Below are 15969 nucleotides of genomic sequence, written 5' to 3'. Positions count from 1 at the left end.
CACCCACACTCAAGCTTTGCTGCTGGATCTGCTGGTAGTACAATTTTAACAACGTCAGCCTACACCCACGGGGTAATTGTCTCAATCATCTAGCTCACCAGAATCACTTCTTCCAGCAAAAAGAGCTGAAGGCGGAGAGTGTAAACGCTGTCTCTGGCTCTGACGCACGAACAACAGCTTCCACTCAGTGCTGGCCCAGACTCCACTGACACCGACCACTTGGTGCAGCTTCACCAAACCGGTCCCAGTCACCGTGGGATTTAACTGAACCAGCCCCGGCAGGTGGGGTTTAACGAAACCAATGCCAGTCAGTGTGTGACTAGTCACTAGACCTGGTCAGTGACTAAATTAATCTCAGTTACTGGGGCTTAAGTTAAACTGATCTGTTGGGGCTCAACTGAACAGGGGATTCACTCAACCAGACCCAATTAGTAAGGTTTAACAAAAGCAACCCCAGTGGTGAGGTTTCACTAAACTAGTCCCAGTCAGTGGGATTTAACTAACTCATTCCCCAAAGAAATGCAAGAATGTGAGTATCTCTGTCCATATCCTGCCCCATCCGTTAGTGGTGACACACTTAAACTGCAGGGGCTTTCACTCTCTCCAATTCTGAACTCCTCCTGGACCAGGAAGAACTTTATGTCGAAGGTCTTAATATCCCAGGATTGGATTGGGTTAAAAATGCCTGCTGATCAATATGTAAATATTAATGTTATGTAAATTTATATAATATATATATATTATGTGAATTTATGTAAATGTAAATATTAGTCCTGATGAAGGGACTCGGCCCCAAATGTCGACAGCGCTTCTCCCTATAGATGCTGCCTGGCCTGCTGCGTTCCACCAGCATTTTGTGTGTGTTGTTCGAATTTCCAGCTTCTGCAGATTTCCTCGAATGTGTTCCTTGTGGGGTCAGTCGTCAAGCTTTCCCAGGTTTGGGAACGCAAAGGCTAGAACCAGAGTGAAATTCTCTCTGTCACATACAACCATGCTGGACGAACAGCAGGTCAGGCAGCATCTATGGAAAGGTTCACGTTTTGGGCCAAGACCCTTCATCAGGACCAAATTCAGATTTTGGCCCTAATTTTGACTGTTTATTCCTCTCTATAGATGCTACCTGACCTGCCGAGCTCCCCCAGCATTTTGTCTGTGTTACTCTGGATTTCCAGCACCTGCAGAATCCTCTGTGTTTAAAGGTCTCTCTTCCCACCACTCACAGGGCAAGGATAGATGTAATATATCAATTCCTCTATGCTGTCCTAACTAATACTTTCAGGGCTGCAAGTACATGTTTTTGATGCGGAGTTAAGCTCCTTCTAAATTGTCCTACCAAGCACTTCCAGGACGGGATGGGTTAGGCTCAGATGACAGATCCTTCTACAATGTCCCATCAAGTGCTCCCAGGACGGCTACAGAGTGTGTTAGGTAACAGATTGTAGCTCTGAAGGAACGGGGCTCTGTCTGCATGTTGCTATGGTTACCTATTTGTCAAAGAGGCTTCTGTCACCATGGTGATTGCTCTAAAATTTATTCATGTAAAGTTGGTTCAAATGAATGTGCTTCCAGCTGTTATTTCTGTTGTTGATCTATTGACCTCCCCCATTCTGCTGTCATTATGGATGTCCAAGACTCAATTGCCTGCGTGTGAACTCACCATCCCATTCACTCAGCAAACCTGCCCTTGATCACCTACATTTGCCTCCAATTAAGCACCACCTTGAATTTTAAAATTCTCATTCTTGTTTTCAGATCCCTCCCTCCCTAACTCTGCCATCGTCCTCAAGACCTACAACTCCCTGACATCTCCATGTTCTTCAGATTACTTCAGCTTTGCTGGGTTTGTCTTTAGGTGTTGAGAGACTAGGCTCTGGAACTCCCTCCCTAAACCTCTTTGCCTTTCCCCTTCCTTCAAACCTCCCTCTTTAGATCAACGTTGAAGTCAAGGTAAATTTATTATCGAAGTATGTATATGTACTTCCAAGAGGACCACAACCTTGTTGCAGGACTTGGAGGCCTCACTGACCCGGAGAGCTATGTCGGCTGGAATCAGGGCCTTGTACTTTGGTTCTTGGTGGGGTCATCCATGTTAAAAAGGTGAAAGGGTAGAGGCCAGATGAAGAGTGGTCCTCCAGCCTTCTGGGTTCAGCTCAGGACTAACCGATAAAACAAAACTGCTATGGAAACAGCAATGAAGAATCCTTCTATACAGACAGAGATGGAGGACTTCCATTGCTTTCTAAATGCCAGCGGCATAACGGGCAACAAGGAACTATGTAAATGTCACCATAGACTGCCTTGAGATTCATTTTCTTGCAGGCTTTTGCAGGAAAATAAAGGAATCCAGCTGAATTTATGAGAACCATACATAAACTAAGACTGGTAGAAAGCCATTGTGCAAAAGAAGATAGATAGATAGATAGATAGATAGATAGATTGCAAATAAGTAGATAGGTAATACCGAGAATGTGAATTGTAGAGTCTGTTGAAGTAAGTCAGTAGCTCATGGATCAGGTTGTGTAGGTAGTGGCGAAGGTTTCCGTTACCAGCTGTAATCAGTCCCGACGTGGCTTGGTGTTAGCTTTCCCATAGACGACAGCGCTACAACAACGCAGCTTGTTGTGGGACCCCTCTGTGAGCTCCTGCTCTTTCCCAACGATCTGCTGAGTTTTCCTGACATTTAGACCCCCGACCAAAACATACCCATAGAGACTCAATGAACAATCCTTCCAGTATGTTCCATCTGAGAGCAGCGGCGATATTCTCCCTGAATGGTAGTGTAGCTCCCTCCCCCTCTTTTACCTCCGTCTCCAACTCTTCTCAAACATCAAAACATTAGGCACCCATTCCTGCCCCTCTCTCAACTAAATTTCTGTAATGGCCACAACATCATAGGTTCATGTACTGATCCATGCTCTAAGTTCATCACCTTTATCCATAACACTCCTGACATTAAAATATATGTACTTCCAACTACCAATTCCATCTCACAAACAAGAGAAAATCTGCAGGTGCTGGAAATCCAGCCAACACACACAAAATGCCATCAGGTTGGAGGCTACCCAAATGGAATATAAGGTGTTGTTCCTCCAGCCTAAGTGTGGCCTTATCCCAAATGGAGGAGACCATGGATGGACATGTCGGAATGGGAAGTGGAATTAAAATGGGTGGCTGCTGGGAGATCCCACTTGTTCTGGTGGACTGAGCATTGATGCTTGGTGAAGTGGTCTCCCAATCTACATCGGGTCTCACCAATATACAAGAGGCCACACCGGGAGCACCAAATACAGTAAATGACTCCAACAGACTCACAGGTGAAGTGTCACCTCAACTGGAAGGACTGTTTAGGGTCCTGAATGGTAGTGAGGGAGGAGGTGTAGGGGCAGATGAAGTACTTGTTCCACTTGCAAGGACAAGTGCCAGGAGGGAGATCAGTGGGGAGGAACGAATGGACAAGGGAGTCGCATAGGAAGCGATCCCTGCGGAAAGCAGAAAGTGGGGGCAAGGGAAAGATGTGCTTGGATCCAGTTGGAAGTGGTGGACGTTTCTGTGAGTTATGTGCTGGAGGTGGAAGCTGGTGGGGTGGTAGGTGAGGACGAGAAGAACCCTATCCCTGGTAGGGTGGCAGGAGGAGGGGGTAAGAGCAGGCGTGCATGAAATGGAATAGACACAGTTGAGGGCAGTGTTGATAGTGGAGGAAGGGAAACCCCTTTCTTTGTAAAAGGAGGACATCTTTGTTCTAGAATGAAAAGCCTCATCCTGAGAGCAGATGCGGTGGAGACGGAGGGATTGAGAGAAGGGGATGGCATTTTTACAAGTAACAGGGTGGGACAAAATGTAACCAGGTAGCTGTGAGAGTCCATTGGTTTATAATAGACATTGGTAGATAAGCTGTCTCTGGAGATCGATATAGAGAGATCGAGAAAGGGAAAGGAAGTGTCGGAAATGGACCAGGTGAATCTGGGGGCCCTGTGGAAGTTGGAGGCAAAGTGGATGAAGTTGACGAGCTCAGCACCAATGCAGTCATTGATGTAGCGCAGGAAAAGTGTGGGATGGTCACCAGTGTAGGTTTGTAGCATAGACTGTTCACATAGCCAACGATCGGGCAAACATAGCCGGGACCCATGCGATTGCCCATGGCCACCCCTTTTGCTTGAAGGAAGTGGGAGGACCCAAGGGAGAAATTATTTAGAGTGAGGACCGGTTCCGCTGGGCGGAGGAGAGCGGTGCTGGAGAGGAACTGGTTGGGTCTGGTGTCTAGAATGAAACGGAAAGCTTTGAGGCACAACCTGTCCCCAGAAGAGATTCCAAGAAACTGCAACCCTGCCCCCTGCACCAGTTCCTCAGCCACTCATCCACTTGTACTATCATCCTATTCCCACCTAGCACGTGGCAGCAGGGGTAATCCCGAGACTACAGTCATGGAACCTAGAACACGGAACAGTACAGCACAGGAAGAGGCCCTTCAGCCCACAGTGTTGAGCCAAACCAGCTAAAAAGTAATCAAAAACACCCAAATACTAATCCCTCCTACCCACAAAATATCCATATCCCTACAAACCTCTGAATACCAGGCAGTGCATTCCAGTCACCCTCACTCTCTGAGTATAAAACGTACCCCTCACATCCCCGTTGAACCTACCCCTCTCATCGTCAATGCCTGTCCTCTGCTATCAGACATTTATCTTGGAGAAACATCATCCACCCTCCAGCCCTTCCACCATAACTGTAATCCCTCACCGACCCGAGCTCTGTCCCCACAATAGGGCGGACATCATGGGGGGTTTTTTGGAGAGAATCAGAGAGAAGCGCTGGCTAATGAAGGAGACTGGGACTTAAGGCAGATGTGGGCTCGATGCTTAGATGAATTTTTCAGGAGCTGCACTGCCTGCTGTGTGCTGTACTAATCGATGGGCTGTGGGAGGTGGGACTGACCTTTATAATCACTGGCCTCCACTCTCACTGTGTACTCCTTCCAAAACCACAACACTTGTGAAGTGCCCCCGCAGGACGCCCTGGGGTCAGAAGTGCTGGAGGACGGCGCCTAGCTTTTGTGGCGAGGTATCCAGGGCTGTGGACTTAACTGTGAGAGACCACAACTGCAGACGTGAGCATGTCAACATCGGATTGTGGTGGGTGTGAGTGCATGGACTTAGAACAACATGCAAAATGCTGGAGGAACTCAGCAGGCCAGGCAGCGTATATGGAGGGGATGCTTCAGGCTGAGACCCTTCATCAGGACTGGAAAGGAAGGGGGAGGAAGTTTGGGATAGCGGAAGGAGTGCAAGCTGGCAAATGAGGGGGAAGGCGGGTGGTCAGAGGAGGGGTTGTAAAGTAAGAAGCTGGGGGGTGATAGGTGGAAGTGCTGAAGAGGAAGTAATCTGATTGGAGAGGACAGTGGACCGGGGAGAAAGGGAAGGAGGAGGGGCACTGTAGGGTAGTGATGGGCAAGTGAAGAGAGGAGAAGGGGTAAGAGGGATCCAAAGGGGAGTAGAAAGGAGAGAAGGGGGAAGAGGAGAAACTAACAGAAATCAATGTTTATACTGTCAGATTGGAGGCTACCCAGCTGGACTATGAAGTGTTACCTTGTCGAGGCAGTAGAGGATGGTGTAGACCGACATTTTGGATAGTGGGAATTTCTGCATGTTATTGGTGAATGGTGCTCGGGACATGTGGAAATAGAAGAGGAGTTAGAATACCCTTCATGTACGAGGAGAACAAAAGTTTGGTGTAATGCAGAACTTCCGTCGGCGCTGAGGGAGTTGAGCCGCATGTTCAACGGGACAACAGTGGTGCAACCGTTAGAACCACTGCCTCAGAACTCTAGCGATCCCGGTCAGCCCCAAGCTGTCTGTCCGGAGTTTGCACGTTCCCTCTGGTGCTCCAGTCTCCTCCCATACCCCCAAGATGTGCAGATTGGTCAGTTAAGTTGCCCCTACTGTATTGTGAATTTGAGGAGGATAGGTTACAGGCAAAATTAGTTGGTGGTATAGGAATTTCTCTGTGAGCTGGCATGGACTTGAAGGGTTGAATGGTCTCTTTCTAAGTCACCAAGAAATGCAGAAATATGGAGGGGTTGGGTTTCTTTTCCCAGGACCAAAGGTTGAGAATGACACGCACACAATTCTGGAGGAACCCAGCAGGCCAGGCTGTATCTATGGATGGGAATAAGCAGTCAACCTTTCGGGCCAAAGCCCTTCACCAGAATTGGAAAGGGGAAGGTGCACCAGGTGACAGGTGAGACCGGGTGGGAGGGGGGAGGGACGATGAAGTAAGAAGCTGGAAGGTGATAGGTGGAAGAGGGAAAGGGCTGAAGAAGAAGGAACCTGATAGGAGAGGGCTGTGGACCATGGAAACAAAAAGGAAGAGGGGCCCCAGAGGAAAATGATGGCAAGTGCGAAGGGGTGAATGGGGGATCGGAACGGGGAGGAAGATGATAGGGAGGGGGGTAGAAGTTACCAGAAGTTGGAGAAATCGATGTTCACACCATCGGGCTACCCAGATGGAGTATGAGGTGTTGCTCCTGCAATCTGAGTTTGGACTCTTCCTGGCAGTACATGGGAATAAGAGGGTGAATTGAGAGGAAATCTGGCAGAGTATACAACCCCAGACTTCCTCAGATAAAGTGGAGGTTTTCTCATCAGGACACAAGGGTTCAAGGTGGGTAAACAATACAAGGAGGGAGTGAAGAATGAATTGCCTTGCCTTATACAGCATGTAGTTAGAATCCTGAACTTAGTGTCTGCACAGGTGTCGGAAACACAATTACTCAGAATTCCAAGAGGGATCTGGATCGACTCTTAGGAAAATAATCTGCAGCACCATGGAGAAAGTGAAGGGAATGGCACTATTCTGCTGTGAACTGGCATAGGTTCAATGGGCTGAATGGCCTCTTTCTAAGTTGCAAAGCAATAAACATGGAAATAATCACAGGACTGAGAGAGAGAAAACTGGATTAATCTTCAGGTCAAGCATAGGACAGATGGGCTGAACGATGAACTTCCTGCTGCCAAGCCCCAGCATTTTGCCCCGACTCACCGTCACAATGAGGCCTTTCTCTTGGTAGTATTGGACCAATGGGATGGCATTTTGCTTGAAGGTGGCGAGGCGCCGGTGGATGGCCTTGGGGTTGTTGTCAGGCCGGCCTTGTTCCGCTCGCTTCTCCAACCTCTCCCTCAGTCGCAAGTTGGCGCAGGCAAGATAGATCACCAGGTCTGGCACACAGATCTGAGAGCAGAGAATCTGCAGGATGAGCTTTAGGGATTTGCAAAATTTGTGATAAAAATGTCCAGAGCAATTTTTCTGCTTGAGGTTATATCTGCCCGTACCTTCACCTCTCTTGTCATTCAAGCTGTGGATCATAGGGGCCACCCCATCCTTACCCAAGGTCATAAGATAGACAGCAGAATTTTGCCATTTGGCCCATTGAGTCTGGTCTGCCACTTGATCACACCTGATTTATTATCCCTCTCAAACCTACTCTCCTGCCTTCTCCCCATAACCTCAGATGAGATGAAGGGTCTCGATCCAGATGAAAAGATTCAGCCTGAAGCATCGACTGTCCAATTTCTCCATCATTTTGTGTCTTGCTCCAGATTCCAGCAACTGCAGTCTTATGATCTGCACAATACAGGCTGACATTTTGGGAACATCAGACAGAATCCCAGGGCTCAGCTGTGTAGAGCGAGCATTAGAGGGACAGTACTGAGGGAGTGTCACTGTCGGAGGGACAGTACTGAGGGTGTGTCTCACTGTCAGAGGGACAGTACTGAGGGAGTGTCTCACTGTCGGAGGGGCAGTACTGAGGGAGTGTCTCACCGTCAGAGGGACGGTACTGAGGGAGAGTCTCACCGTCAGAGGGACCGTACTGAGGGAGTGTCTCACTGTCAGAGGGACGGTACTGAGGGAGTGTCTCACTGTCAGAGGGACAGTACTGAGGGAGTGTCTCACTGTCAGAGGGACGGTACTGAGGGAGTGTCTCACTGTCGGAGGGATGGTACTGAGGGAGCGTCTCACTGTCAGGGATAGTACTGAGGGAGTGTCACACTGTCAGAGGGACAGGACTGAGGGAGTGTCTCACTGTCGGAGGGACAGTACTGAGGGAGTGTCACACTGTCAGAGGGACAGTACTGAGGGAGTGTCACTGTCAGAGGGACAGTACTGAGGGAGTGTCTCACTGTCAGAGGGACAGTACTGAGGGAGTGTCACTGTCAGAGGGACGGTACTGAGTGAGTGTCTCACTGTCAGAGGGACGGTACTGAGGGAGTGTCTCACTGTCAGAGGGACAGTACTGAGGGAGTATCTCACTGTCGGAGGGACAGTACTGAGGGAGTGTCACTGTCAGAGGAGTGAACTGCAGTGAGATAGTGTTGAGAGACCTTCACACCACTGGAGGGGATGGAAGGACCCCATAATGCAGTAGGGGGTTGAGTTTCTCAAAACATTCCCCTGTCTACTCTCAGACTCTGCCAATGACATGCTGGTACTATTTTAAAAAACGAACATTTCCTACGGAAACATCGGGAAGAATGAACATTAGAGGGCCCCGCGGCTGGGAGAAGTGTTCTGCGGGTGCTGAGTTCTCAGAGCGATGACTGCACCTGGTCGTCGAAGCAGATTGCTTGGGAGACCTCGCGGGGAAAACCATCAATCACAAACCCCTGAGCGTCGGGTTGCTGCATCAGCTGCTGTTTAATCTCACTGATCGTCGTCTCCTGCCAAAGAAACGCAAGGAATCAGTAACGACCTGAACTTCAGGCCGCCTGTCACGCCTCGGCTGCGATCCTGCGGGATATCACACTCTGTAAGTTAAGTGGGGCCCACTGAACACAGGGAAGACTGTGTGCCTTTCTGATCACCTGCCTACAGGACAGACATGAATATGATTCAGAGTGCAGAGAAAATTTAGAAGGACGTTGCTGGGACTTGAGGATCTGTGTTGTAGGAAACTGTTGCATAGGTCTGGACTTTAGTTCCGGACCGTCGGAGAATGAGGGGAGATTTGAAAACAAAATTATGAGGGGTATTGATAGAGTAAATGCAAGCAGGCTTTTTCCACTGAGGTTGTGTGGGACTACAACCAGAGGTCATGGGTTAAGGGTGAAAGGTGAAAGTTTAAGGGGAACATGAGAGACAACTTCTTCCCTCAGAAGATGGTGGGAGTGTGGAACGAGCTGCCAGCAGAAGTGGTGGATGAGAGGTCGAGCATGGTTTTGGATAGGAACATGGATGGGAGGTGTTTGGAGTGCTGTTGGCCTAGTGCAGATGGATGGGAGTAGGCTGATTAATAGTTTGGCACAGACTAGATAGGCTGAAGGGCCTGTTTCTGTGCTGTAGTGCGCTCTGACTCTATGAAAGCTACTGAACATTGCTGTCAGGTGACTGTATGAAAACAGATGTTTGACAGTGTGAGGATTCGCTGGTAGGCCAGCCTGTCTGTGACTAACGGCGCCATCTCTCCTTCAGATTGGTTTTGAACCTGACCTCCTCACATGGAGCTTCTATTACTTTGCTGGTTACACCGGTTTACCATCCGTGCAGCGGTCACCGCAGAAACCAAGTCTCACTCATTCTCGTCAGCCCTCCCACTCACCCTTCCTCCTCTGAGAAATGAATAGCAACAAAGATAGAGTCAAGCTGTCACTGAGCACAACAGGTCTTTCGGCCCATCTACTCTGTGCTGACCTGGTCTGTCTAGTTCTATCTACCCTGCACCCAGGCCATATCCCTCCAGACTCTACTCATCCATGTTGCAATTGAACACACACCTACCACCTGCACTGGCAGCTTGTTCCACACCTCCCACTACCCTCTGAGTGAAGAAGTTCCCCTCAGATATTTCACCTTTCACCTAAACCTGTGACATTGAGGTCTATTCTTACCCAGCCTGAGGAGAAAAAGCCTGTTCAATCTGCTGTTAGTTCTGATCTTGCCACTGGTTATGAGCAAAGACATCTGCAGAGTCTAGACTTTTCCTGGTTTGTAAGACACAACTGATTGTAATTATTAAATGAATTAATATGTCCATAGTTTCAATGCACAAGTTAACCTGTCACGTGCTTCCTGTGGTATTGTGTAACTGGGTGCCAGTGTAGTTCAGCAAGGAGGGGTGGGTGAGCAGGAAATGGGGAATGGATTTCTTCCAAAACTCCTCATAACCTCATATGATCCTCTTTTTAAATCCCTCCATCTATTTCACCCTCCCTATCTCTGTAATCTCTCCCTACCCTCTAACCCAACAGTGCTTATTTGTTTCTGGCAAAAGCCCTACCATTAGCACAGTGCCTTCATTTGGTCAGCACGGTAGCGTAAGGGTTAGCACAGCGCTTTACAGTACCAGTGACCAGGGTTCAATTCCCGCCAGTTCGTACATTCTCTCTGTGACTGTGTGGGTTTCCTCTGGGTGCTCCGGTTTCCTCCCACAGTCCAAAGACGTACCGGTAGGTTAATTGGTCTTTGTAAATTGTTCTGTGATTAGATCGGGGGATTGTCGGGTAACACAGCTCAAGGGGCCAGAAGGGCCTGTTCCGCATTGTATACCAAGGGCCTGATCCCTGAAATTCTTTCCTTTACCAAGTCGACATCTCCCTTTCTACCTTAAACCCTCCCCCAAACCAAATATATGAAATATTCCCGCCACAAGAAAGGCATAATGGAAATGGATGCTGTTGTTGTCCAGTCAAAGGAGGCTGGCGGTGGTAAACGACCAATGAAAACAAAGTGCCCGCCCTCACCTGTGGTGCCAGCTCCCCATTGGTGATGATCTTCGCTATCAGGCCCCACTTCCTGTTGGTGCTTGCGTTGTGCAGCATCTTTTCACGCAGGAGCTCTCCCACGGAGATGTGGATGAATCCGTAGCGCTCTGCGATTTTCATGCTCTGGGTCCCCTTGCCACTCGCTGGCCCTCCTTCAGAAGAGGTGGGAGGGGGGTGCGAGAGAGTGAGAGATGGGGTGAGTGAAGGAAAGGAGAGAAGAACCTGAAAACATGGAGATTGTAAACACAAACGGGGGCGGGGGGGAGAGGGGTGAGGAGAGTAAGGTGATCCTATCACTCAGCTTGCACAGATAGACACACAGGTCTGACAAAAGGTCTTGGACCTGCATCATTAATTGTTCCTCTCTCCTCAGATGCTGCCTGACCTGATGTGTGTTTCTGACGTTTCTGTTTTTATTTCAGAATTTCCATCATCTGCATCTTGCTTTTGATCTTACGAGCAGCTGATTTGATTGACATCTCACTCACCACACTAAATACGCGCATCCGTCATCACTGCCTCATCATTGCTGTGGTATGTACTATCCATAATAGACTCCCGTTTACTTGGAGTCCATTGTAGATGACACGCAGCACAGCTATGGTATAGCCTGGGCCATTCCCAATCCTGCCCAGAATGGCAAGAGGACAGCATTGGCGTAAGTCACTATCCTAAATGTGGATTCCAGTTCATTGGGCCATCGGTTGATTGGGGCATTGCTTATTTGGAACAAATCTTAAAGAACAAAAGCAAATCAAGAAAATATTTATTTGGGACACTATGTCACTTAATTGGGACAGAGGACTGTTGCCGAACAGTTTCTAACTAGCGTCAGTCGTGTGCACCTGTGTGGCCGTTAGACGCTACATCATGCTTAGAGCAATCTGTTTCAAAATAGAGCCACTTGCATGTTTTCATTCAACAAGCAGTGATTTTTGTCATAGATACTTGGCGAATAGTAAACAGCCAGGCAATTCGGAATTGTTTCGTCACTGCGGTTTCAAGGATTCAGGCTCGCAGATGCCAGACACAGCCAGGAGTGAAAAGGAGACGATTTCACTACTTCAGCAAGTTGCAAACTACGAAGAATTTGAAAGTATGAACAATCATCTTGGATGCTACAATCATAATGAAGATTTGGAGGATGCCGTCGTTGAAAGTATTGTCTGAAGGCAGTCCATTATCTACACAAGGTGCCAGCACTGACTGTTCATTGACAGTCAACCAAAAGAACACAGCCACGTACACTGAATAAATTCCTTTGTCAATAACTATCAGGACCAATACACAGTTTTATAGTACTGTAGTGGTATTGTTCTAATTTGTTTTGTATTTGATTTAAATACATAATTTGTTACTCACTTAAACTGTAGTAGGTATTTTTTATTCCTTTTAAATTGTTTTCATGAACATAAGAAATAGGAGCAGGAGTCGGCCATCTGGCCCATACAGTCTGCTCCGCCATTCAATAAGATCATGGCTGATCTGGCCATGGACTCATCTCCACCTACCTGCCTTTTCCCCATAAGCCTTAATTCCCTACTATGCAAAAATCTATCCAACCTTAAATATATTTACAGAGGAAGCCTCCACTGCACCATTGGGCAGAGAATTCCACAGATACATCACTCTCTGGGAAAAGTGGTTTCTCCTTATCTCCATCTTAAATCTACTCCTTCGAATCTTGAGGCTATGTCCCCTAGTTCTAGTCTCACCTACCAGTGGAAACAACTTTCCTGCCTCTATCTTATCTATCCCTTTCATAATTTTATTTGTTTCTATAAGATCTCCTCCCATTCTTCTTAATTCCAGTGAGAACTGTCCCAGGCAACTCAATCTCTCTTCATAGTCTAACCCTCTCATCTTTGGAGTCAACCTGGTGAACCTCCTCTGCGCTGCCTCCAAAGCCAGTATATCCTTCCTCGAGTAAGGAGATCAGAATTGCACGCAGTACTCCAGGTGCGGCCTTACCAGTACACTGTACAGTTGCAGCATGACCTCTTTGCTCTTAAATTCAATCCCTCTAGCAATGAAGGCCAACATCCCATTTGCCTTCTTGATAGCTTGCTGCACGTGCAAACTAATTTTTTGTGATTCATGCACAAGCACTCCCAAGTCCCTCTGCACAGCAGCATGCTGTAATTTCATTTAACATTTAAATAATAATCTGCTCTTCAATTTTTCCTTCCAAAGTGGATGACCTTGCACTTAACAACATTGTACTCCATCTGCCAGACCCTTGCCCACTCACTTAACCTATCTCTATCTCTCTGCAGTCTCTCCGTATCTTCTGCACAATTTGCTGTTCCACTCAATTTTGCATCATTAGCAAGCTTAGATACATTACACTCGATCCCCTCTTCAAGATCATTAATATATATTGTGCACAGTTGCGTGCCCAGCACCAACTCCTGTGGCACACCGCTCACCACTGATTGCCAACCAGAGTAACATCCATGTACCCCAGCTCTGCTTTCAATTAGTTAAGTAATTCTCTATCCATGCTAATACATCAACCCCAACTCTATTCATCTTATCTTTTATGTGGCACCTTATCAAACACCTTCTGGAAATCCAAGTAAGTAAAGTCCATCTATTCCCCTCTATCCACTGTGCTCATTATACCCTCCAGTAAGTTTGTCAAACAGGACCTGCCTTTGCTGAATCCATGCTGCGTCTGCTTGATGGATCCATTTCTTTCCAGATGCCTCACTCTTTAATAACCATTTCTTTAATAATAGCTTCAAGCATTTTCCCAACTACAGATGTTAAATTAACTGGCCTACAGTTACCTGCCTTTTGCCTACATCCTTTTTTGAACAGTGGCGTGAGATTCATCATCTCTGCCCAGAGTCCAGAGAATTTTGGTAAATTATCACCAAAGCCTCGACTATAACTTCTGCCATTCCTTTCAGTACCTTGGGATGCATCCTATCAGGACCAGGGGACTTGTCTATCTTCATACCCACAGGTTTGCTCAGCACCACCTCTTTAGTGATAGCTATTGTATCGGGGTCCTCACCTGCCATTGCATCCATAATATCTCTCTTTGGCATGTTAGATGTTTCCTCCACTGTGAAGACTGACACAAAATAGTCATTCAAACCCTCTGCCATTTGCTCGTTACCCAATATCAATTCCCCTTTCTCATCCTCCAAGGGATCTATGTTCACTTCAGCCACCGTTTTCCACTTTATATAATTATAAAAACTTTTGCTATCTGTTTTTATTCTTTGCATTAGTTTATTTTCATAATCTTCTCCCTTCCTTTGTTGCTCGCTTCATGGTTCTTTGTTGCTTTTTAAAGTTTTCCCAGTCTTCCAGTTTCCCACTACTCCTGCTGACTTTCAACTAATTAGGGCAGCCATGTAATTCCAAGATGTACTGGCCCCGATGAGTCCCAATTAACGGGAATTCACTGTACATCACCCTTCATTGCTCTTCACTGGTCAGAATCCCAGCACTGAGGGGACACTGTCGACAGAAGGGCTGCACACAATTCCGCAAGGCAGCTCAGCCACAGCTTCTTAAGAGGAATTAGGCATGGGTGTTGACACCCAGGGATTACTGCTTAAGAAGGTGTTGCTTCCATCCATTTAAAGATGATCTTGTCTAGTGAAAGCGTTCAGATTACGTACAATAGAACTTTGGGGAAAAAGCGGATATCCAGTTGGACTTTTAAAATTAAAGAATAGGAGGATGATGTTGGCCTGTTTCGGTAATACTGACAGAAAAGGCAACTGTGTGAATACTCACAAAATGCTGGTGGAACACAGCAGGCCAGGCAGCATCTATAGGGAGAAGCACTGTCGACGTTTCGGGCCGAGACCCTTCGTCACGGCTAACGTAAGGGTTAAGAGTGTGTGTGTGTGTGTGTGTGTGTGTGTGTGTGTGTGTGTGTGTGTGTGTGTGTGTGTGTGTGTGTGTGTGTGTGTGTGTGTGTGTGTGTGTGTGTGTGTGTGTGTGTGTGTGTGTGTGTACACACACACACACTTAGGAGACAGCATATTATGTTTAGAGTGATGCAAACTTTACAAAGTCTGACAGGAAGGATCTCGATAGCCTAAGGCTCAGAATAAGACAACCGGTAGGGCGGGATTTCAGGAGAGCCATTTCCACCAGAGGGTGGCGTAGGTCTGGAACTTGCTGCCCAAAGATGCGGTGAAGACATACCCTTAGCCACATTTAAATCAGGGTGTGAAGGCGGCTAGATAGTGCAGGCTGGGAGCAGGGCAGCTACTGTGGATTAGAGCAGGTAGCTTTTGACATACAATGGGCTGAATGGCCTTCTGTGTCGCAAGTATCTCAGATTCGTTTGAAGGTTATTGTTGGATTGGAAAGAGTAGGCTCTGCAAAAATTCCATCAAACTTGGCCCATTTCCATAGTCGGAAATTCATCTACATTTACTGTGTAATAAGATAATACTCAGAAGGGGCAATGGGTCACAACCCCATGCAGTGGGATACCTCCCAGGGTTTTGGGAGGTCTGTTCTATCACGGCATCCGTGGGAACTGGAATGCTTTCCCAGTGTACTTAAATACAGTCCCTTTATAGGACTCAAAGGAACATTTTCCACCAAGCACTATTTTTATCACAGCTGATCAAAACAGCATTAGTATGGTGGAAGTTTCACATGAACACTTGGAACCAAGCTTCTGAACCAGCTCAACACTGAACTGATTCCACAACTCTACAAGGACCAAAGTCCTTGGACTCTCTTTCAAGGACTCGTGTTCTCAGTGTTACTTATTTATTTGTTTGTTTATTATTATTAGTTGTTTTGTATTTGCACAATTTGTCTCCTTTTGCACATTGTTTGTTTCTCTTTGTGAAGAGTTTATCATTGATTCTATTGTACTTTCACGGTAGCATGTGAGATATGCATACTTTGATTATAAATTTACTTTCAACTTTGCACTTTGAACTTTACTTTGGAAAATAGACATCAGGAGACTTCTCTCCAACTGGAAAAATGGGAATCAACTGGACTAAGGGAAAAGAAAAGGAACTTTTAATCCAGTCCCACTTTCCCTTGGATTGTATGGGCTTTTATGTTTCTAAGTGATCTGCCATGTTTGATATTTGTGAGAATTGGAAAGATTGAAAGAGGCAGGAAAGGTTGGTCACTCCTAAAGACCCTCAACATCCAGCGCATGTCCTCTTCTTGTTCCTGCCATCAGGAAGGAGGTACAGAAACCCGAAGACCCATACTC

At 47.0% G+C, this 15969-nt stretch overlaps 1 protein-coding gene across 1 annotated transcript in view; it reads right to left on the bottom strand.

The window, feature by feature from the left end:
- The window catches only part of LOC140740275 (adenylate kinase isoenzyme 5-like), a 115928-nt gene that overhangs the window by 78362 nt on the left and 21597 nt on the right, over positions 1–15969 (bottom strand). Inside the window, exons 4-6 of the mRNA XM_073069404.1 lie at positions 10734–10906; positions 8601–8714; positions 7039–7227 (exon numbers count right to left, since the gene is read on the bottom strand). Of these exons, the coding sequence (XP_072925505.1) occupies positions 7039–7227; positions 8601–8714; positions 10734–10906 (476 nt within the window). The remainder of the gene's footprint in view (positions 1–7038; positions 7228–8600; positions 8715–10733; positions 10907–15969) is intronic.

The sequence above is a fragment of the Hemitrygon akajei genome, chromosome 16, assembly GCF_048418815.1.
Source record: "Hemitrygon akajei chromosome 16, sHemAka1.3, whole genome shotgun sequence".
NCBI lineage: Eukaryota > Metazoa > Chordata > Chondrichthyes > Myliobatiformes > Dasyatidae > Hemitrygon > Hemitrygon akajei.
Note: the sequence above shows the minus strand (reverse complement) of the source record. Positions and strands in the feature narration are given on the sequence as shown.